This window comes from Callionymus lyra, chromosome 4 (assembly GCF_982586985.1).
Source record: "Callionymus lyra chromosome 4, fCalLyr1.hap1.1, whole genome shotgun sequence".
Lineage (NCBI taxonomy): Eukaryota > Metazoa > Chordata > Actinopteri > Syngnathiformes > Callionymidae > Callionymus > Callionymus lyra.
The window spans coordinates 26,194,735-26,218,838 of record NC_141821.1 but is presented as its reverse complement, the minus strand read 5'-3'; the positions used below and the strand labels follow the sequence as shown (position 1 = coordinate 26,218,838).

The window sequence follows — 24,104 nt, the reverse complement described above, 5'->3', positions numbered from 1 at the left end:
ACTTGACCTCAGGTGAAAGTGCGAGTGATCATTTTCTGTGTTAATTGGAGGGAAATTCCGCCGTTTCCTGGGGCCTCTGCAGCAACCGTTCTGTGATGCTACGCTGTAGCTCTGGGTATATTGAGGCAAATTAGCATTTCAATAATGGCAGACACTTGGCATTTTAATTATTTTGCTGCCCTACAAGCCGTGCGTGTAAGCCCATTCCGCCTCGTTACATCCATTTATGTTCTCCTAACTAGTGCATTTACATAGCAAACGTCTTGGCGTGCTTACAAAAGCCGCCGAAATGTCATAAGCGCACAATATACTTTTGTGTTTAATTGTGTTGTGGAGATAGGGGAGGCATTTTAGCAGAGGGCAGCATAATTTGCCATCCCTTCATTATTTGCCATGCTTATTTTCAGTGTGTCACCCGGAGCAGCACAACACAGGTGTTTCTGTCCGCGGCTATTGTGTTCTCGACAAAGCGGCACAAGCCGAGGCTGCCGTTTTCTATCCACCGCACCTCGTGGAAGTGGGATTATTCATCCTCCCACAGATTGTTGCTATGTTGGGGGTAGATGTCAAGTGCCAGGGACATGTGGCGTGCTGGGCATGTGTTCCTGCGCTCGGCATTTATGACCTGCCTATTGGTGCACAGAGGAGTTTACATATCTGAGTAGCAGATTCAGGCTTCATCACTGCCGACTGAATCCCTTTGACAGAGCGTGACGACTATTAATTGTTCTCTTAACACTAAATCCTTCCTGCCCAAGTGACACACCAGCTCCGCTTCCCTCCTTCCTTCCTCGCTTCCACGCATCTCCCCTGCACCTGCTAACTTAGCTGTATAAGCACAGACCAAGCGTGAGAAAAGCTGGAAGTCATGGACATTCCCTCACTTCCCTACCTTCTGTTTTTCTACACCGCTGCACTGCTCTTTTCTCTCACACATTCTCTTTTCCTCTCTGCCTCGTTGCTCCCCTTATCCATTATGTGCCCCCCTCTTGTTCCACTGTTCACTTGCTCTCCCTTTTTTTTTTCTTCCTCTGGTTCATAATATGTAACATGATTTAGCCCTTCCCTGTTCATGCAGCGTAAAATAAATCCCACCATTACAAGTTGGCTTGCTGCAGCTGCTTCGTCTACCATTTTGCTTCATCTCTGCCACCTTGACACGTCGTCGTAAAACAATAGAGTCCTGAACACTCTTGTGTATTATTGATGTATATGATGCCCTTAAATCTTTCAAAAATATGTGATCGCAGAAGCTCAAAATATTCGATTTATTTTAACATTGTAGCATTTAAAAATTGGTCACAATGACCATCACACGAAAACATTTTTGCCAAAAACATCCCCTTTTCCTAATATTATTCTTATTCCAGAATAAAAATATATATATTTGGCCAAGTTATAAAACATATACTAGTAACGAGTGAACCCTCATCCTATAGTGAAGACATGAATCATTAACACGTTTTATCTTTCTAAATATATAAATAGAACGTCAGTTGGTAAGATAAATTGTTCCCACCATCGGAGCTAGATAATATTTAATGTTTCTTGTCATGTTACACGGATTAAATTTTTTTTTAGTGTGGCTACGAATACTGATGCAGTATCATGGGTCCTCATCGCTGCTGAACAGACCGTCACGGGGGAACTCAAAGACACAACCATTCACGCACAAACTCGCACCCATGGACAATGTACAGTACTTAGTCAACCTCTATGTTCATGGGAGGAAACCAGAGTTAATCCACACTAGCAGTGGTAGGATATTCAAACAGAAAGGACGCAGGGTGCCTCAAGCTGAATGCGAACTTACCACCTTTTGCACTGAGGCGGACACGCTAACCACAACACCACCGCACGCCTCGATTTTTCATCCCACACTTGAATGTATTCTGTCAAAACCAAGTGCCAGTGATCCAAACATCCCGACATGAGCGAAATGTATTGCCCTGTTGTTGTTTTTCCTCTTCTAAACTCCCCCTTTGTCCCCAAAGCACGGCCAGTAGCTGGGTAACCTTGTATGTCAGTGTGTGTTTGCTATATACAGCACAACTGGGTGCTGGAACAATCAGTCAGCTGGGACTGTAGGTCAGTGTCTTGCACTGTTGGGACAATCCATCTGAAGCCAGCAGCTGCTGGCAAACATGGCTGGAGGAATGAGACGGGAGAGAAAGATTACTGTGGTGATGAAAACGCGGCAGAAGAGTGAAGTGTGTCCACTGCAGACAAAAACAGGAAATATGAAGGCACTACAGGAAGGAATGTCGGTGAGGCTATTACTCCAGCGAAGTCTTTGTGTAAGGTCGGTTTGGTGGACTTGATTTTTCATGAGGCTGTGGCCTTGCTTTATGCTCCCGAACAAGTTTGCATTTGTCTAACTGAAGAACCCTCTCCTTGACCCTTGTTTTCCACTTTCCCATTTTAAGTTCATTTACGTCTTCTTTCCATACAAAAGTGAACACCCACCAGCTAATGTGCTGTTCTAGTCTCCATTAGTCTACCCACATGGATTTACTGAGCACACAAGCTGAACAATAGAGTCCAGACTGTTGTTGTTGGTGGTCGGCTTTTGCGCTATGAAATGTTAAAGTGATAGTTCACGCAGTTTCTTCTGAAGACGAAGACGACTGAGCTCCAGTCGCTACGTTAAAATTGACTTACATTTTTGTCTGTAGCTCTAAAAAGGAACGGATTAATTAGAAAATAGTCCCAACACTTAGGCGACATGCAGGTGAGTAGAAAAAGTTTGAAATTTGGGTGAACTATCACCTTAAGTTTCAGCAGCTAGTTTTCAAAAAGTGGAAAAAGTGAACATCACTGTCCATTTTATTCTAACAGAAAGTACCCATAGTACAAATAATGAGTTTAATTTTTTAACATCGATAAATTTCCACTCCAAGCTGTTTTCTTAAAATAAATAATAAAAAATAACTTCCAGTACAAAAGAACACTTGCTGACAGGTAACACATGTGTGTGATGTTCACCTTCTTTGTCAGTTTTTCTTTAGAAAAAAATCACCAATTTAACAAGTTTTGATCATGCATTGGCACTAAAAAACTTATTTTTCAATACTATCAAAGCATTTCAGTCGGTGCCAGAAAATTACTTTAGTTGGATACCCAGCCCTACGTATTGATTGATTGAAAAGTCCTGCAGGTTTGTAGTTGTGCATCAATGGTTGTTTGAGTGGGTGTCCCTCGCCTCATGCCAGAAGAAACTGGTTTAGGCTCCAATCCTCACGTAGCTGGTTTGTTTTTCAGGACTCCCTGATTTAAAACGACACATAATTCGATTTGTGAAACAAGACTTAAAGTGTTTGTTGTTGTTGCTGGTGATTTCGTACGATCGCATTCCCTTGAAAGTGTCACGGTCTTAAATCATAAAAGAAACAGACGGGAGGTCTCGAGGAAAAGAGCAAAAAGCCCATTTCACACAAAGAGTCCCGATTATATGGTGAGAGCCCAAAAAAAAATCTTGACTCAGCTTCCCGAATTTTGTGAAACAAGTTGTAGAACATACCGTTGATGTTCTACAAAAACGGCTGAGCTCATATTGCGGTAGTGGTTATCTGGACACAGGATACGTGCGACACATTTTCCTGTTGTGTTTCACTCTTAATAAATGAAAGTATGAACCGGCATCATTGAGGATATGAGCACCCCTTCCTCGTCTCGTTCACTTCTCTGATAAAGATCACGGCGGAGTAGAGGGGACGAAGCCGATAGCTCCCATTCTTTCTCAATCCCCTTCACCTCACCCTTTTCTAATTAACATTGTGCATGTTGTCAGGCTTTGTTTAATAATGCATGATTGCTATCAGCAGCAAAATCCTTTGAATGGAGCTTAGTTGAATGGGAACACAATAACACCACCAGGGGCTTAAAAAGAAAGAAGAGATTGTTTTTCTTTGGATTGTAATAAATGTTCGATGACAAGCATCAGTGGCAGCGCATATGAAAGCAAAGGCGTGGAGAGAAAACCGCTGGGTAAGAAATGACATGTGCAAAGGCGGCATTGTCAGTGAAGGTATCAGAGATACGCATTCGGATCATACAAGGCCACATGCAAACACATGGACGATGGTTGAGTGAACCTATAAGCTACTTTATAGTAAAATATAAGGTTACAAATGATCAATTTTATTTAGAAATAATTTATTTGTGACAACATACTTTAAGGCTTCAATAGATATAGTAATTTACCTTTTACGACATTATCTTAAGATTTAACATGCATTTGGCATCCATGTCAATGTCCATTAAAATATCTAAAACTATTTAATCTATGGAATTTCTACAAGCTAAACTTGCCTTCAGTTGAACTCAAATGAGTTACAAATAAAAGCAAAGCTGGACGTTGTATAAGATAAGTAAGGCTGTTTTTAGTTGCCTAGAGTAAAATAAAATGTTCTACAACTAACTTAATAATCATAATAACATAAACACGTGTTAAAACATGAAAAAATGTGTTATATGATTTAAATACGATAAATTATAGTAGTTTCTCATATATTTTATTAATTTTATTTTAGAATTATCATTTTACTTTATTAGTATTATTTAATTTCTTCTTCTGTTACCACAAAACATTCCTGTGATGTGTTTACAACACTGGCAATAAAAATTTCTGATTCTGATTCCAGTCATTGTCCAGATCCAGGTGTGACCGAACAATGCTTTCGCCCCAACAACCCGAGAGTAAGAAGAAAAGATGAATAAAACAATATATCACAAAAAGCAACTTCAAAAACTGAAACAGATAAAAATTAAATCAACACATTAAAACCCCCAAAATATAAAATGGACATTGATTAATCGATCACAGTCCTTGAAGATAATTTAAAATCACTAATAATAATAACAACAATAGCTTATTCGTAACACCATATCTCTCCTTCTTTCAAAGATGTCACACTTATACAATAATGGATGGTGACAAAAAGCTTAGTCATGTTTGTGTTTTTATTTGATCAGATTTGATCAACTATGTGTGCAGATAAAGCTAAGAGTCGCTTAGAGTTGTTTGCTTTTGACTAAGAGGCATATCTATAGCATTTGTGGAGGTTCCTACCACCCATCACCAGTAACAAATGTGCTTCTGCCATTTAAAAAAAACAAAAAAAATCAAGCTGCAGCTCCTGGCTTGAAGTATTGACGCGCTATAGCGCCGTGAATAATGTAGTGCCTTCCATAATGTCATTATGCTAATGTACACTTCATTAATATACTCAGAGGTCACTTGGATTTGTGGGACGGACGTGGAAGACAATGATGGTACATAAAAAGCTGCGGTGTTGTATTGATTAGGCTGCAGGCTTATCTCCCGACCCCCTGTGTCCAGTTGATTCTAATCAGATTCAAAGTCAGTACAAACTTCACTGATGTGAAAATTATATCTAGTATGCTCGTAGATATGAATGCGAGTGAGAGCGGGGGATGAGATGGCCTCAAATTGATTCCCCTCGCCTCGCGTCCCCCGCTCTCACGCTTGCCGCTGGTCCTGCGGCGCTCGCAGGAGACAGGTAGCGGTGTCTATCTCCCCAACACAAATCGACTGTGACAGGTGCGCTATCTGCTCGTCTCTGCTGCCATTTACAGCCCACAGAAATAAAAGGAGGGAGAGCCAGGAGCGAGGAAAGGGGATGATTGGTTACAGGGAAATGAGGTACTTTGTCATCATTGGACCCACTGATTGAGCTCGGAGAAAGCTTGTTGTATCCTTTCTTCTTTTTTTTTCGCCCCCTTTTCTGGAAGCTGATGAAAGCTGTGAATAAAAAAGACCAATAAAACCTATTTTTGACTTGAGAAATAATAGCTTGGCGTGCTGTTGGCCTTTTAGTCTAATCTAAGTTTGAAATAACAACATGATAAAATGTCATTTGGTGAAACGAAAGGCGAAGAAGGGAGCGAGGCTGTTGTATCTATAATAATAATATTTATGACATCTTGTGTACTGGATTAGTATGTGGTAAAGTAAAATGCACACATTGACCACCTTTTTGTTTTTTAGATATTGTGCACTGCTTAACCATGATATACCTGTTGAAAAATGTTAACTTGAGACCTCGGGAAAGACATTATCAAATGTTTAAATTTTTCTTTGTTTTGATAAATACATGATGTAAAAAACTGACTTTCATGAGCTCAATAAATTACTGTGCTTTACTATTGTTATAGTAGATAGATAGTAATATATAGAAAAACCTGTTTTACAGGGTGAGATGAAACATTAGCTGCATTAGCTATTTTTCTGCTTTTTCTGTTGGAAATACAGGTTTTACAGTTCATTAAGAAGACAATGATCTGCTGTTTCCTTTAGATTAGGTAATTCCTCGTCTTGTGTAATTTAAATTCAAAATGTGATGATAAAATAGTTCTTAGATGACGATGTTTTACAGCTAGAAAATGAATATTTTTTCTTGTAGCCTGACCTTTTTGTTGGATAATCTTAATTGTAGCAGCAAGTCTTGTAATCATTCACATGTGCTCATGAAGACTCACACTGGGGTAGAAAGTCACATTTTTTAAGCGGCTACATTATCTACTATGACTGTTGTGACGGGCCTTCAATCCAAAACATAAGAAGAGACGAAGAAAAAGAGCCCTGAGATGATGGGAAAACCTGACGTGACAAAAATAGGGGAAACAAATGGTGATTCAATATTTTTTCAATATATGATTTAACCTTGCTATTTCCCCAAAATTATTTTTTAGGATTCATCATGAGTTATAATAAATAATCACAATATAAGACAAATTAGTTATGTATCATCATTAATTAATACATTTTTTCACCTGATCATTTATGTTATTTTACTCTGAGCAACTGACTCTTGTTGTGTGTGTTTCTTTCAAAAAGTTGTGCGCCCGTGCTCTCCTCCTGTGTGCACCAGCCTGCTTCTTCATGTGAAACAGATATCAGCAGTGATCTGAGAAGGACTTAAAATGTCCTCTCATTATGCAGCGTATTTAATTGCTGCTCGCAACCAGAGCTGTGAAGACAAAATCTTATTAGTTCACCCTTTCATCTGCACGCTTTCTCCTGTGCACCCTCCTTTCATGCGCACACGCATTGTCAGAAGTGACTATTCCATTTAGAGAACTGTCAGAACGTATCCCGTGAGCACGTCCGCGGCTTCCTATCCCATGTCAGCCGCCGACAGGGCTGTGTGCGGGTACGTCTGAAATATGTGAAGATAGATAAAACCTTCCCCGGCTAACAGCTTTGTTTCATTCACTTTCTCTTTCTCCCCCCTCCCCTCCCCTCCGCCATCCCTCACTCTTTTTGCATAGGCTGTGAACATCGTGCAGTTGAGAAAGCAGACCAAACTGACTCACAGGCTTCTGTGAGCCAGCATCACGCAGGCTGCCAAAGGCATGCTGGTGCCAAGCTGTCCCACCATGCGCAGAGCCAGAACCTCGCTTCTGCTGTGGCTGCTGCTGGTCCTGGTTCTGCTGCTCCACCTCACTGACGCTCAAAGTAAGTGGACTGCTGGCTTTCTTGTGGGTGTCGCTATTGTGTCCTCTGTTGTGTCAACGCTTGCAAATATGTTCCCTTCCCAAGCTCCCACACATGTGTAAACCATTTATAAAGGTACATTTATGACATTCTAAAATATGAATTACCTTTTAAAGTAACCTCTGAGAGATGAATGAAATAACCAGACTCCAGTCTTTTCTCCACTGCTTACATCCTGACATAAGTACGTACTGTACCTGGTCATCGGTACGTGCGCTACTACCTCGTTGGTCCGTGTGTGGGCGTGTATTTGTGCTCCAACGCTTATTAACTTGTACAATCAAACACTTACATTTTGTATAAATTACGCTCTATTATTCGGTATCCCTGGAGATGCAGAGAAACGGAAGCAAAAATGCAAAAAAGTGGAAGTTGGAAGAAAAAGGTAGAATGACTGATTTAAGTTTAACTGGTAAATATAAATCTTTACAAGATTTTTAGAACGTTTAACTGTTTTATGTTACGTTTGTTTAAAAATGTATTTATTCAGAATATATTTATCCATAAAGTGCAACTAAAGTGCTATACAATGAAATTCAGTTTGGAGGCTTTACTCTGCTCGCCACACACAGTAACACAACTATAACATATAATTAAATAAGCTAAATAAAAATACAACATGCATTATATGAATAAAATAAAATTAAACATTAAAAAAATAATATGTAACGTATAAATAAAAATGAATAAATAGTGACATCTAGTGGAGCCTGAAAATATTGACACTGCTTCATAAAGCTTCATCACTACTGAAGAGCTCTAGCAAAATGATGAGGCAGTAGTGGTTTAACAGAGGGGCCTACAGGGCCCGGCAACCATCTCTGTGGCTCACACTTTATCTGCCGTGAGCCGCCGGGAAAATAAAAAACATGCACTATTTATTGTGGATTTTAAATAGAAAATAGAAAGATGTTACTGTTTCCTGGTTTCACAATAAATAATAGTAAAACGACTGTTTAATGTTTAATTAAATAAAAATGTATATGTAGTGATTATGCCTATGGATTAAAATACATTACTTATATAAGTACATAAGTATTAAAATAGTTTTATACAAACTTTATTAAACCAACTAAAATAAAAGTCCGAGATCATATGCTAAAATGATCTTAAGACAAATGGCGTCGCAGAACTGTGCCGTCACACAAAAGCCAGGTCTGTTCAATCACAAATCAAGGTGATATATAACGGTGTATTATAACTCACGTCGTCTGTGTTCTCACGTCTCATTGATCATATTTAAATCCTCTAATAGGAAAGCAGAAATGTTAAGGCCTGAGCTGGAAATGATGAGGAGTAATTGGAATTGAGTTACTAGACCTCAGACACCTGCTCGTTGATGTGTGACAACAGTTTTCAAACTCCATTGAGCGCTCGCAACTCCCCCTTCTCCTTTTCTTAAGATCCATGAATCTTGGCTCCTGAAGTCGCTGAGGGATGAATCAAAAGTTTTATCTGCCCTCGTCTGCACTCAAATCTCTCCGGGAGCCCTAAATATACCGTAATGAAGGGACCATTCATACAAGGTCATATACAACTCCGTCACACAAAGTGGAATTGATGGCACATATTCTTAACAGCGGGCTTGACGAATTTCCCCTGCAATCTGTTCCAATGTCTTGTGATTGTATCCCACACTTCCTGTCACATATGTCTCACAGCAGGGATCAGGCTTGTGCAGCACTTTACTCTCTTTCTATCCCTCTTTTTATGTACTGGAAAATAAATTTACGATGCCGGTTCATTTGAAAACATTTGCATTTATCGTCATTGCCACATTTAGGAGTTTTCTTTCAGACGATTCAAGAGTGCTGTTGCATAAAACAATTAAACATCTGAAGTGGAAGCATAAAATGGAGAGTGTGCGTTTATGTCCTTCAGCGGGCCGTGATAGCAGCTGCTGTTGCCCCCTGCCCTCCGCGCAACTACTGCGCTGTGTCATCATTTCACAGCCAAAATAAATGTAACACAAATGACACCACTGTTCTTTGTGCATGTGTGTGTATGTATGGAACATACAACTGCCAAAAGAAGCCACATTTGGGCAAACATTCTACTGTATTTATGTGGCCCTCGTTAAAGATCAAGTAGAAACTAAAACTTTTCCTTAGTATTAATTTAATATAAATATAGATCTTTACTTGTCTCTAGAGATGACTATTGGGTTTCAGTTTTATGTTCTCTGTCATTTTTGTGAGTATTTATTGCTTCTCAAAAAAGTTGCGAGATTTTATTACTTGTATTTGTTGGATGGTCCCCCACACAGAATACACAATAATGTTTCACTAATACTCAATGTTAGATTAGATTTGTGGGGAGTCAGAGCGTTGTTATGCCACTGTCTAATGCTACTGAGATTGTCTCGTTGTTCTGGGGTATCAGTGACGGTACTCCTTGTAGAAGTTATAAGTAAATAAAGTTGCTTTTTTGCTATTTAAGGTTCAAATGTTGAAACTGCAAGTGACGCTTAATGTGAGTTCTTGATCCCTATCTTTTTTATTTGCTTTATTATAAGTTCGAAAATGGACTAGATCAGACCTGGTAGAACTGCAGCCCCGTAGCCACATATATTTATGAAGCCCTTGTGAGGTCAAATATCATGTACAAACTTTTAGATTTATTTATATTATTCATTACTAGTCTCTAAATATGACTATAGGGTTCTTAGTTTAGGACTTTCGTCCTCTGCTTTTGTCATTTTTCTGGGTATTTTTTGCGCTTAAATATTTATTTAATGAATAACAAAATAATACTTGGACACACAATTGCTTTATATAAGTTGTATAAAATTCAACAAAGTAATAATATTAGTGTACTTAGCTTACATTTGAATTACTTTTATAACTTGATTTCATACTTTTCACTCTTTGTTCTTAGCTTGACGGCCCCTTACAGAGCCACTAGAAATGTAGCCCCTGAGTAAATGTACTTGCCCACCACTGGACTAGATGAATTGCAAAATTAAATGTGGGCCAATTTCACTCCCCATGCTGTCAATCATGCCACAATTAAACTCTAATTCAAGGCAAGTCTATAGTTTTGATTTGCACTTCCTGGTGAGTCAACTCAAGCATGGTTCAGTGTTGGGTTGTAAGTCATTTAAAAACCCAGTGAGACTGAAACAGACAATTATCTCGAGTGAAACTGGTTGGAGCAGCTGAAAAAAACTGAATTACCACAATTATTTTTTTCATCTGGCACTAAAAGGCAAATCAATAATGATGTTTAAGAAAAATGTGTCGGGGGGGGGGGGGTCGGTGGCTGACAGGAACCTATATCCTTGACAGGCTAATCACGTGCTGTGCTGGACCATGTCGAACTGCAGGACTCAAATTGTTTTAATTGATTCCTCCCACTGCCGCTGGATGGCATGGTAAGTGCCAACAAGTCAGTGCGCTCCTCTTTATTGTGTCGATTGTAATCGACTGGCTTCTCCAGCCTGAGTGAGCATCGAGATTTTTACGACTCCATTCTCGCCTTTCTCTGCCCACGACCTTAAACATGTTTCCCCTCCGTTATTAAAGATGGAGGAAACCGAGCAGGGATTGTTTTTGAACAGCCACGCGTCAGATGTTCATCGATTGAGTCCCGTGTCTCACAAATGTTCGTCCTCTAGTGTTCCATGAGTATTAAAAAAAATACATAGATGAATGAATTCATAAATGAGGCGGCAGCCACACAGCAAAGGGGTCTGTTTTATGTTCAATTTCGGCAACTCCTATAATTGTGTCGTTCCTTGTTTTCCTCCCCAACTCCAAAAACACACACATTGATAAAGTTGTCCGACAGCTTTAGTCGGCCCTTAAAGGTTTTCTCATAGTTTGAGAAAAAACAGTGTGTAAATATGGTGTACACACATGTATTTTTTGACTGACTTAAGATAAATTAGCTATATTGTAATTAAATCAGTGAGATCATTTTTTGTGGCCTGTTTATTTCTTACAAATTCATCATTCAGATCCATTGTTTTTTTGTCAGTTATGTCAATGTCCAAAATAAACATTGCAACGTAATTACCAACAACCAAACATGCCTTCATGGCTCCAGGTATTTGTAATAAAAATAATAATAAAAAAAACAACATTGTTGAACAGAAGCAAATTAATGTGACACACATGCATGAATACCTCCAATACCAGGAGCCCAAAGCAAGTTTAAGACCTATTACATCCACCGTTCCCCTGATGATATCAGACAGTAATATGTGTGTTTTGTGCATGCCTGGTCTAATAGGAATTATTGTACAATATTCTCCCATTTGCATATAAGCTTCCGGGCCCATCCTCAAATTTGCATTTTTACAACAGGCCAAATTAAATCCTCTGCTTAATTTACTTGTATGCTAATGTAATATGAACAAAGTCACTTCACACACACATACACGTGTGTCATGAAAAAATGTACGACATGATCATACATCGATGTTTACTTTGAAGCGAATACTTACAAATTGAATCTGACTCAGAGCATTTATGTATATTTCAGATTATGCTGCGCTGTTTTTAAAATAGCAGACACGACGATATTTGTGACCAAGACCCATGCATTGCACAAATATATCAATTTATCCAGTTTGTTGACAGAGGCCTGTCACATTATACGTATATACGTAAAACAGCTAGTTGTGTAATACAATGCTATTATTGAGGCCTCATGATACTGCATCGGTTGTTTAATGATACAGTGTCTTAGTTTTAAAAGGCCACTAGATGTCACTCTCTACTTTATAATCCATGGCTCTGATCTACTAATTACATGAAACCTGGCATCATTTTCACTGAGGGTGCCATCTAGTGGTCTTTCAAACTGTATCATGATACAGCACCAGGCCTTGCCATCCCATTACAACAATAATGATAATAACAACATGTACAAAAATAAAAAATGAATGAAAAGTCAAATTGAGAATGTATTTGTTGCCGTACATGCACATACTTTAATACGACTCAAAGTGGCACTATGGTGATTGACGATGATATATCACACAAGTATAGTAGTTAACACATACATCAAGTTGATATTAGTGATGGGTTGATGAGGTTTCATGAAGCAGCTGATGCTGTATCATGATGCAGTTTAAAGACCACTAGATGGCACCCTCAGTGAAAATAATGCCAGGTTTCATTGACTTAGTATATCAGAGCCAACGATTATAAAGTAGAGAGTGACATCTAGTGGCATTTTACAAATTAATACACTGTATAATTAAACAACTGATGCTTTATCATCAATAGTAAATATTTGTATCAAGCAGCGCCCCCCTATGGCCTAAAGAGGTAAAAAAAAGAATCAGAAAGATTAAAGTGACATCAGCTGTTCTGTGAAATGATATGTGAAATACATTCAATGGACACATGTTTCTGATTAAGTTTCCTGTAGATTGGCAATGAAACATTACATGCATTATTAGACTCATCATAAAGTTCCATCAACCCATCAAGACTATACTCGATCAAAGTGACAACAGTCAGATCCCATTAGCAGCTGACTTGTTTAACCACCAGCTGCTAATTTTTCCTTTCCACCATTTAGAAAATACCCAGAACCCAGTACAACTGGCTCTTTCAGAACCTTAGGTCTAGTCATGTAGAAGCTCAGGGGCTCCTGACTTCATCAGACAATTTTTCATTACAGTGGAACTATATCCCTATTGGTTCAAGTTGTAGTTGCTTAATGTATTATATATATGTAAGTAAGTAAGTAAGTAATATTTATTTATATAGCGCTTTTCGAGACCAGGGTCACAAAGCGCTTAAACAATCAAAACAATACTCAAAAAAGTACATACTTTAAAGATCAAGATAATACTGAGAACAACACAGGAGTTCGAGAAATTCAAGGAAAAGCCTGAACAAATAGAAACGTCTTAAGATGTTTCTTAAAGGAGTCAGTAGACTCCATCAAGCGCAAAGAGAGAGAAAGATCGTTCCAAAGCTTAGGAGCAACAGCCTGAAAAGATTTCTCTCCTCTGGTCCTGAGCCGTGTGCGTGGAACCATAAGTAGATTCTGATCCACAGACCTCAGAGCCCGAGCTGGGGTGTAAGGCTGGATCAGATCAGTGATGTAAGGAGGAGCCTGACCATGAATAGCTCTGAAAGTAAGAACCAGAATTTTAAAGTTGATCCTGAAAGAAACTGGAAGCCAGTGAAGAGTTTTAAGGACTGGAGAGATGTGAGTTCTTCTACTTGAGCGGGTCAGAATTCTCGCTGCAGAGTTCTGAATCAACTGCAGGCGAGACCGTTCCTTCTTGTTAAGACATGAAAACAAACTGTTACAATAGTCCAGACGAGAAGAAACAAACGTATGGATTACAAGCTCCAGATCATGTTCCGACAACATTTTCCTAAGTTTAGAGATTTTTCTCAGTTGAAGGAAACAGTTTCTGGTCAGTTTTCTGCAGTGTTGAACTAGAGACATGTCTTTATCAAATACAACACCCAGGTTTCTCAGGCTCAGTTTGACAGACTGACCTAAGTCACCCAAGTACTGACTCAACCCTGGAATCTTATCATCAGGAGCAATCACCAGTGTTTCAGTTTTGTCCACATTTAGCTGTAAAGTGTTTTCACTCAGCCATTGTTTGATTTCTAGCAAACAATTGACTAAGCTGTTCAGCCTCTGGGGCTCAGTTGGATCAAAAGAGCAGTAGAGCTGGATGTAATCAGCAAAAATGTCATAAGAAACATCTGGAAATCTCTGAATGATTTTACCCAGGGGAATCAAGTACAGCAAAAACAATAAAGGACCCAGAACAGAACCTTGAGGGACTCCACACAACAGATCTGCCGATTCAGACCTCATTTGATTGGCAGATACACTAAAACTGCGCCCAGAAAGGTAAGATGAGAACCATTCTAACACAGACCCAGACAGTCCCACTTCATCCCTCAGTCTTCTCAGCAGGATCTGGTGATCAACTGTGTCAAAGGCTGAGGACAGATCCAAGAGAATGTGCAGTGTGTAAAACTATCATGTCAATTCTGGACCACAAAACCCCATGTTAGACTATACAATGACAAGTTGAAACAATAGGCAGAAAGTTGACCAAAATGAACAGGAAACACATGTTTCGACTTGCCTCGGTGAAAACAGTATTTGAATCCCAAGCAACACACGAGGCAGTACTCTGCGAGAAGCTGTTGTTGGCAAGCTTGGGGATGCGTTGTTTCTTGTAGTTAGTCACAGCTCACACACAGCTGCACACAGCTCAGCACAGATTGTGCCCATTCCTTTTACAGAAACTCTTTAAATCCTTCAAGTTTCTTGGCTGCCGCTCCCTCCTCAAGTATTCAATGGAGTTGAGGTCTGAAGACTGACTGAGCCACACCATGACCTGAGCATGCTTCTTGTTAAGCCACTCTCCTTGGTATGTTTCTGGTCCTGACATTGGATCTGTTAAAACATCCGTCGGTTCGAGCCTCTAAATGCGATGAATCATAGAAAAACAATCCCATCTGTGGGAATGCGTCTTTACTTTAAGTCCTGTCACAACATAAATGTCAGGGTACTTCCGTTTTGTAAACTTCACCTTAAATCCCGACTTGTTAATGCCGGTGTCGAGTCCGGCTGACCCTCGTGCCTAAACCCAGCAATTGCTCACAGGACAAACGCCGAGGGAACAAATAAAAGCAAATGTAAGTGCGACGGAGATAGTCTACTGGCAGTGTACAACCCTCGGGTCATAACCTGCTCATGCGCAACGGAAAAAAAAAAGAGAAAAACAGAACAGGATGCAGTGAGGTGGTGATCCGACTTTAAATTACTATAATTTCCCCAGTCTTCCACCTCGTTCATCATTCTGCCGGACACTGCTCAAGTGGAAATCTCATTGTTGGCTCCACTCGCTCATTTCAAAGTGTGTGTTAATACTTTTAAAGACCTGCATCCCGACAAATAGCGGGGCGGAGATGGCACAGGCTCACATTAAAATACCTTAATTGGGGATTTAAATTGGGGCAAATAGTCAGTTTTTTAGCATAAAGATAGTTGACCATTTATCTTAAAGTTGACCATAATGAGAGGAGTTTTCCTTCCAGTTAAATTATAAATGTACCCTCTCATTTTTCTTTTTTAGACTAGAGGTGTCTATTGGGCTTATATATTGTATGTAGTTTTAGAAACAAATAACACTTCAAAAAAAATAGCGCAATGAAGACATGCAAATTCTAGAATCTATTAAAATTTTAACGGACATTTTAGTTATTCAATTAACTAATTATCATACAATATTTAATTTAATTTAACTAGTACATTTGTATATTCCCTCTTTAATGTATGAGTCACTGTTTATTGTATTTTTATTCTGTACTTCAGAAGTCCTCTCAGAAATGCCAAATATTTTAAATCAACTGGAAATCTATTGACAATCAACAATACAAATATATGGTAGTTTTTTTTACCATACGTAAAGCCGTTGCAAAAACTTGTATAAAGTTGACATATATGCTATAAACATATATTATCATCTATGAAGGGTTGATCTTTTATATAAAGCTGAAATTTTCCCCAAATTTAGTCAACATTAGATAATAACTCATCACTGTTCTCAAGCTTTGGAAAAGCAAGTTCTGTAGGTTCTGAAAAATAACTTTTATTCTACATATTTTTGCATTATGTTTTGTGTGCAATATAGGACAATAAATATAGGAAATATTTGTGACTTCATTAAAAGAAAAAAATATTCCCATAATTAGTTTCCCCAAATATTATATACCAGGCACACGGCAAGATGATGCTAAAATAGCACCTAGTGACTAAATGTGTTTTAAACTGATATCTGTTATAGGACATGAATGCTGGTGGTCCTTTTTGATCTTAAGCCAAATCATTGGTGATGGTGATGAACTAATCTATTCTAGTGCACGCTTGCACTTTAAGTAGATTTATCTCCTGCCTCCAGATTTACTCATAAACGTAGTTGTTATGACACGGAGAGTTAATAGTCACTAACCCTGTAATCACTGCTGTGGAAAATTGAAAAACTGGCTTTGAAGGCGTAGGCAGCACGTGGCCTGTTTTAGATCTGTTCTTCATATACAAATGTGTACATGTACACAATATCTTATAGGGGTGTTAGAAAATATACATATGCCGATATATTGCAACATTTTTTTCCAAGATAATGTATCGCTGTGGGACAGCACTGTATCCATTTTTTTTATCATTATTTGCTGGCAAATCATATTCTATGGTTACCATTGCTTGTTTTTAGTTCAATAATGTGTGTTTAAATAATATATTTATGTCTGCTTTATTGGTTTTTCTATTGTAATTAAACCTCCAGCCGCTAGATGGCAGCCACTTATTGCGTTTTCTGCAGCTAAATGAAAATTGAAGTCCGGGTGGTGACTGAGAATCAGAGGATACAGTCGACTGCAGCTCCTTTGAAAGCTGATCTTTGGACATGTTTTGGTTTCAAAACAAGTGGTAGCAGTTACAAGTTCGTAAAGAGTCATGTGGTCTTTAAATTCTGCAACACCAGAGTCAAGTACTCAGACAATACCACAAATCCAGTTGTACCCCTGTGTTCATGATACACATTGTATCGCCACATTCTTGCCAAAATACAGCCCTAGTAGCTTCCATAGAATATTCCCTCTCACAGTGGCAAAACTACATCACTTGATGGAATATGCAATAGATAGATTTAAGTAGAAACATCATTGTTTATTTATTTATTCATGTCAAACTAAAAGCATGGAAGAGGCAATTTGACTGATTAAATGAAAGATTATTCAATCAAATCCACTTGTTTTTAGTAAACCTTTGGGTTTGCATTTCGGGTTTATGGATGGAAGAATTGTAGCTCTACCTAACAAAGTTATCAAATTTGAATTTGGATTTTGGAATCTTGGTGTCCAAGCTCTTTTGGAACAGCAACTGTAGCCAAGATTTGCAGTTGTGAACTGAAACGTGTTTGTGTGTGTGTGTGTGTGTTGTCATTATAGACTGCATTTCCATGCATAAATCTTAAGGTGGCACATTTGTCTGCCCCTTGGGTATGCTCAGGTTTTAGTGGGAGGGTAATGGTCTAAAGCATTTGTCTTTGTGGGCTGCCCTGAGGGAACGTCTTCTCCCCAGCTGGTAAGCTCACACCTTCTTGCTGAAAGGACTTTCAGTGACTTCACTCAGATCGGTAATCTTTAAAACTTCAACCTGACACCCTCTGTGGCGCATGGCTATTATATTTATGTTCTGAACCAAAAACCAGAGCAATTTCCATTGGCAAAAAATGCGAAAAAAGGCATCAGAAACATTGATTTAAAACTGTAACTAGGTTGAGCTCCTAATAGGGTACAACAAATCCAGTTATTTTATAAATCTCTTTGACTCAAATAATATTGGTAGTCTTCCCAAAAAAGAAAAAATTCTCTATTGTTTGCAATTGCCGTTTGCTGTAGGTTACCTGAAAGTAACCGTGGTTCTATATATTTATGGTAACCCCTCGAATTGCTGGGATGTTCAATAGTGAAGCCATGTTTATAATTTCACTTATATTCACAGCTGTATTGTGTAATATTTGTGGCACTGTGTGGTTGCTGTTTGTGAAGGTAAATTTAGTTCTCTGGGGTCAAATGTACGTCTGCTTTCACAACAGCTCAAATCTGTTTAACACAAGTTTCTCACTGGGTCATCAGACATCGTCAAAGCTGCCACGATCCAGCCAATTATGGAGCTGGTGCTCGAAGCTTTGTTCTCATTAGTTGGACTTTTTCACCAAAGTGGCTATAAGGGGAGTAAGGCGGGTTCTATTCTGGGAAAAGAAGGATAAAGTGCCTTTATCTAGACATCAATGTTCAAACATCAAGTGTTTGTGATCAATTCTACTAGGGGCAGCATCAGGGAAGCAGGAAAATTGATTTGAAAGATTTCTCTGCCAAAAATATGAGGCTGTATTATGTATAATAATTTCAATGTATATTTATAAACATGTATATCTATGGAAAACTAAACATATCGTGGGCCAAACGGGAGCATCAAGCTTCTGCTTAGGCTGGGAAACCACTGACTGTATCTTAATGCATCCTGAGTGAGCCTCCAGCCATCCTGCTCGACAGCCCAACTTCCAGTGTTATTATAGTTCCATTTATTTAAAAAAAAAAAAAAGGAACTATAATAGAACACAGCATTTATCACCTCCTTCCTGGATTTTCTTTTTCCCATTTTACTGCTTCTGACTCTGCAAGGGTTTTGCATCTTTTCCACCATTTCCCAGCATATAATAGCTTCATTACCCTCTGGTCTCTGTGGAGACTGGCTTCAGGGATTGGTGCAGTGCTGGTGCACTGCTTTAGGTGGCCTTCGCTGCAGAAAAAAACAAGCAATGGAAAAACTAGCTAAATGTTCAATTTGAAGTTTCAGGTTTGTTCAAGTAATAGCCGTGATAAAAAACATACGAATATAAACTATTTCCTCAGAAAATACACAAATGCGTATCATGTGCCGGAAACGTTCACGAGCGCAAGCTACACCTGTAGTTTTCTCACAGATCTGTTACTCTCTTGTTATCCTTCCTTTTGCTCCTGTTTGCTTCCAGACTGAATCACATTTCTCCTGCACCGACAGCAAATAAGAAATGTTGGTCTGTTCTTAGGAGCAGATCTGGTGTGAAACAAAGCTTTATTTCACTTAAAAGGTTGTGGCAAAATATATAAAAATGGACACCAAGTTTATGCTAATTTAGCTTCTTTTTTTTCTACATTTAAATTAATTAATTCTGCAACATGGCATGAGGCCAAGTCAGCATTAACATAATGTTCCAACATCCATATACTTTTTTTTCATTATTATTATTATCATTATTATTATTATCTCTAAAATGCCCAGGCAATGTATATGTAGCCTTATGTTTAATAGGTATAATTTTCCTTTTCACTCATTTATACACTGCAAAGACAATATTGCATTAAACATTGTATTTAATTTTTTTCATTTTTAAACACATTTCTTAATTTAAACTTTCACAAAAGGCTGCGGAACTTCAGTGCTTTAGGCACATTAAATGTAGACACTTTGAAGCCGTGACTAGTGAAATGTACTGATATAAATGAGATAAAACTGTTGTGACTTACACAGATTTTACTTCCTTCTACCCACTAAGTCATAAACTCAGAGCTCAATGAGTGTGGGGGGGGAGAAGCCTCCAACATTAATCCTGCTGATACGATTAAGTTCCATGACACGTTTTTAAAGAATCTTAGCTCTTCTAGAGGAGCCTGGACTTCAGATTAATCATGTCCCACTCTGCATTGACTGTCCTATTTGATCATCTTGTCATCCCCGATGAGCAAGTTTAATCTACAAAAGATCGCTAAATGTGACTCCAGCAGAGCTAGGCTGCAGGATTTAATTGAGTTTTTAATAGTGAACATAAAAGTAAAGCAGTTTGTCTCGAGGAAATATTATTATGGGGAATAAACATGAATATAGAGCTACTAAAAGCTGTTGGATTATTCTCATCTGTGTGAGGGAACAGTGTGAGGAGGAATGTGCTTGATAAGATCGTTCAGGGACATAATAGTAATCAGTCCTTTTCATATTCCAAAAAAAGACCCATTATCTACTTTCTGCACATGGACAGCAAACCTTAGCAAAGAGGCCAAGACTTGGTTCTGTCCAGAAACCTCCTCTTGCTCTGCGAGAAAAGAAAGTTGTTCTTAGGCCAACTAAGAGACCACTCTTTTAAGTGTACGCTCGGCAGCAACACAGCAGTGTATGATTCACCTGAACTAGCTTCTCCTAATGTTAAGAACTAATGATCCTCCTTGAAGTAACTCCTATAGAACTAAAACCCCTAATATATGACGTAGGGAAAGTCAACCACGCTCCACACTTTCTGGTTCATTTCATAGTCACAATTTAAAAACTTGTGGCCATGTATTACAGTTGGCCTGACAAATTAAGAGCGTAGCTATTCGATTTTACGAGTTGGAAAAGGATGGAAAGTCCTGGCGAAGGTGAATAAAAAGTTTAGAACTCTAGGTTTTGATTTACAAGATATGATTTTCTTGAGATGAAAAAAGCAGTAATCCAATCCTGATCCCCTTGAATTGCGTATACGTTCCTTTTAAATCTGTACACCACTGATTTACAAACTGATAAGGGTTAGATGAAAAGGGGTATCCACAGCCTGGAAAAATGCCTAATCAGGGAACAACTTTATACTGTACAGGAAGTGGGACATGGGAGTCAAAACAAACCCAGACAGAGAAGTAACAGCAAACCATGAGAGGTCGTTGTTATCCTCCTGTAACTGCTATCTGGTGGAAGAAAGTCGCGTTTGTTCTTCTTATTGTGTGTCATCTTTGAAATCCACAAGAGCCTTTTACACAACATCCATTCTTGTTTCACCATCGTAACAGAGAGCACCACTAGTATTATTTAGTGTGTTTTTTCTATAAACTAATGTAAAAATCTAACTCCCCTGACTCACTCACATGTTTCAAATGTTGAAGTCTTCCTCTCCAAGATGCAGTAAGTCCCTCATCATGACCATGTTTTGAAGATATTACTTTATAAAGTTCTCCCCCGTTGTTGTCGGTGAACTAGAGGTTACGAGAACGGAGCCCATTATGTAATAATGCTGTAATTACACCCTGCTTTGTTTATACAACGAGTCCCTTTGAAGTAGAGCCGTCCGGGATTGATGATACGCTATAAAAAACCTCTATGCTTGACCAATCACTGCAGACTGGGCGTGGTTATGGTTAATGATATGAAGCATTTTCAGTGGGTGGGGCTAAAGCACATTTTACAAACAGACACATACTGATTTATAATAAAGGTCAAAGGTAAATTTAAGAGACACTTAAATCAACACATTAGTTGCCCTTTAACTATGATGAGAAAAGAAAAATATTCTGCATAGAAAAATATATTAAATAACTGAGGTATGAACCAAAACTTTTGGTTTCGAATTAAATGCTGGGACAGCAAATTACTTACATAATTATTTTCAGAGAAAATGTTTTTTTCATCTTTTTAAGAAAATAAAAAAATGATTTTTAATTATTATTATTTGTTGATGAGTCTCTGTGATGTAACATTATACTTTATATAGTGATAATATTGATCACAAAGATCACATTCTTTATTGTTTTCGTTATTAGTGCAGTCTCAGTTGCCAGGCTGAGATTTTGGGGCGGAAACTATAGGCGAAGGAATGTAAAGGATCAATGCATGAATCTTCACTCACCACTCGAGTTCCCATCAACCCAATCACCTCAGTACAGCGCATGTAATTATAATTAGCATGTGCCTTTGGGGATTCATTTAAAAGCTTTCAGCGCAAATGTATTGATACAAATCCAGGCACCTCTGTGGACACTATAAATACTGAGATGAGAAGGTGGCGCGGGCAAATTGCCACATAACCGCTTCGACTTCCTCGCCACCATCTGTGTGTTCTCCACTGGCACCCGCTCAAAGCCTGCATGCGTCTTTTCCGCTTTCACCACGTTTGCCCTGTTTAATGAGGTTCTTTATTTGTGCCTCAACTTCCCGATATTTCATTAGAGCAAGTGTTGCAGATCTGACTGCACACTTGGGGCCACGGCATACAAAAAAAAAAAAAAGAAAAAAGTTGGAAACAAAAGATGATAAATGCTTTGCACAAGGTAGCATCACGTAATCTGGCCACCACAGCGTAGAGATGCTCTAATGGCTTCCTGGCGAGAATAGGGGAAGGCGCTGTCGAGATGGCCATGTGATAAATTGCTGCACAACGGCATAAAGGACTGAAGGCTAGACAAAGAAAAAGCAACGAGTCATGTGGGGGGATGACCACAAAATGGAATCTAATTAATCTGGACTTGGTTGCTCTTTCTGATAAATTCACTGCAGAAGAAGGGGACAGTAATGGGAAATTGTTTTTTGAGGGGGGGCTGCGTTCAAGACTCCCTATTCTCTCACACTCTTCTTCCTCCAGGTTACGTGCTCTGACATGCGCCTGAGCGACGATGAATAACGGCACATTTTCGGTATATGCAGCAAAAAAATTATAAAAAATAATCAAAATTACTTGATTATCTTCCAAAAAGTGAACATCGCTTTTCATCAAACCCACATTTTTTGCAGCGATCATCGCTCAGGCACTATTCAAAAGGAGACGTAACCTTTGTGTCAGGCTATGTTTATGTAGTTATTTCCCAACCAAGTACTCATTGGATATTAGAATATGCCTAAAATGAGTGATCTTAACACAGTCTTGAAGGGTCTTACTGGGGTCTTGGTCTCACCAGTGTCTGAACGGGGTCTTGGTCTTACCATGGTTTCGTTTTTACCTGGGGTATTGGTCTTACAGAGGTCTTGGGCTTACCAGTGTCTTACCAGGGTCTTGCCAGGATCTTGGTCTTACTGGGATCATGGTCTTACCGGGGTCTTGGACTTACTGGGATCTTTTTCTTATCAGTGTCTTGCCGGATCTTGGTCTTTCCGGGGTCTTGGACTTACTAGGGGCCTTGTTCTTACCTGGGGTGTTCGTCTTACTTTAGTCTTACACCTGTATCATGAGGCAGCTGATGCTGTTTCATGGTACAGTTTGAAAGATGCCAGGTTTCATTGAATTAGTAGATCAAAGTGTATAAAGTAGAGAGTGCCATCTAGTGGCCTTTTTTAATGTAAGACATTGTATCATGATACAACTGATACTGTATCATGAAACCTCTTCAACCTATCACTACCATAAGTATGTAAATAATATCCGTGTTCCCCATTATGTTGTGATATGCATCTTCAAAAACCTCATGGACAAGATAAACTATTTCAGTTGTTTAAAGATGCCACATCCGACGGAACATTATTTATTTAAAATCCGAGAGCGAGCCTGAGCACGATGAGGACAAATGATATTTTTATAGGTATTTTTTGAAGATAAATGTTGCCCATCTACCCATGGCATTAACAGAGACATTGCTACCCATTAACTGTCTGAAAATACTGGTATAGATATCTATATCTATATCTATATATCTATATATATATACACACACACACATTTATTTACATTTATGTTTTCACAAAGTGTGTGTACATTTTTTGCTAGTATCCAGGCCCACCAGATAACTATTTGTCATTTGTTGCATTTAATGAATTGTCCAAGTGCGTAGTGCACAACAGAATGAAGGAATGGTCGGTGTTAGTGGCTGCCACTGCCTATCCTATCAGATAATTAACTTTCTGCAAATAGACTGCGCAGACTACCAAACAGACTAAGCCGGCACAATTAGAATTACTTATCTGCGTTTCCCTCCTCCCCTTTTCATTCTAGACATTAGAGGGAGAAAACAAACAAGAGAAGCAAATCAGAATGTCATACTTCTTGTTCTGTTTTTTTCCCAAATGAATGATTTGAATTAAAATCCAAATGTGTTTTCATAAACAAGACCTGATTAATTGACAGCTTAAAAGCCCAGCGTGACATTTTGTTTGTTGGATGTCTATATTTGATTTTTAAGAATCAATTTCATGACCACATTGTTAATTTCTAATCAACTCTGAACTGATTGGCCTTTACCAACATATATTTACAACTTTGCTAGTTCAGAAGCTGCAGAAAAAGTTGTCTGAAGGCAACCTTGCATGAGAG

General features: G+C 38.7%; 1 protein-coding gene across 14 annotated transcripts in view; it reads left to right on the top strand.

Moving 5' to 3' along the window:
- Window positions 1-24,104, top strand: part of LOC148082299 (receptor-type tyrosine-protein phosphatase delta-like) — a 346,341-nt gene that overhangs the window by 239,800 nt on the left and 82,437 nt on the right. For all 14 annotated transcript variants that reach the window (XM_087789456.1, XM_087789451.1, XM_087789446.1 and 11 more), the window contains exon 9: window positions 7,294-7,480. In XM_087789456.1, the coding sequence (XP_087645582.1) occupies window positions 7,378-7,480 (103 nt within the window). In that variant the 5' untranslated portion in view covers window positions 7,294-7,377. The remainder of the gene's footprint in view (window positions 1-7,293; window positions 7,481-24,104) is intronic.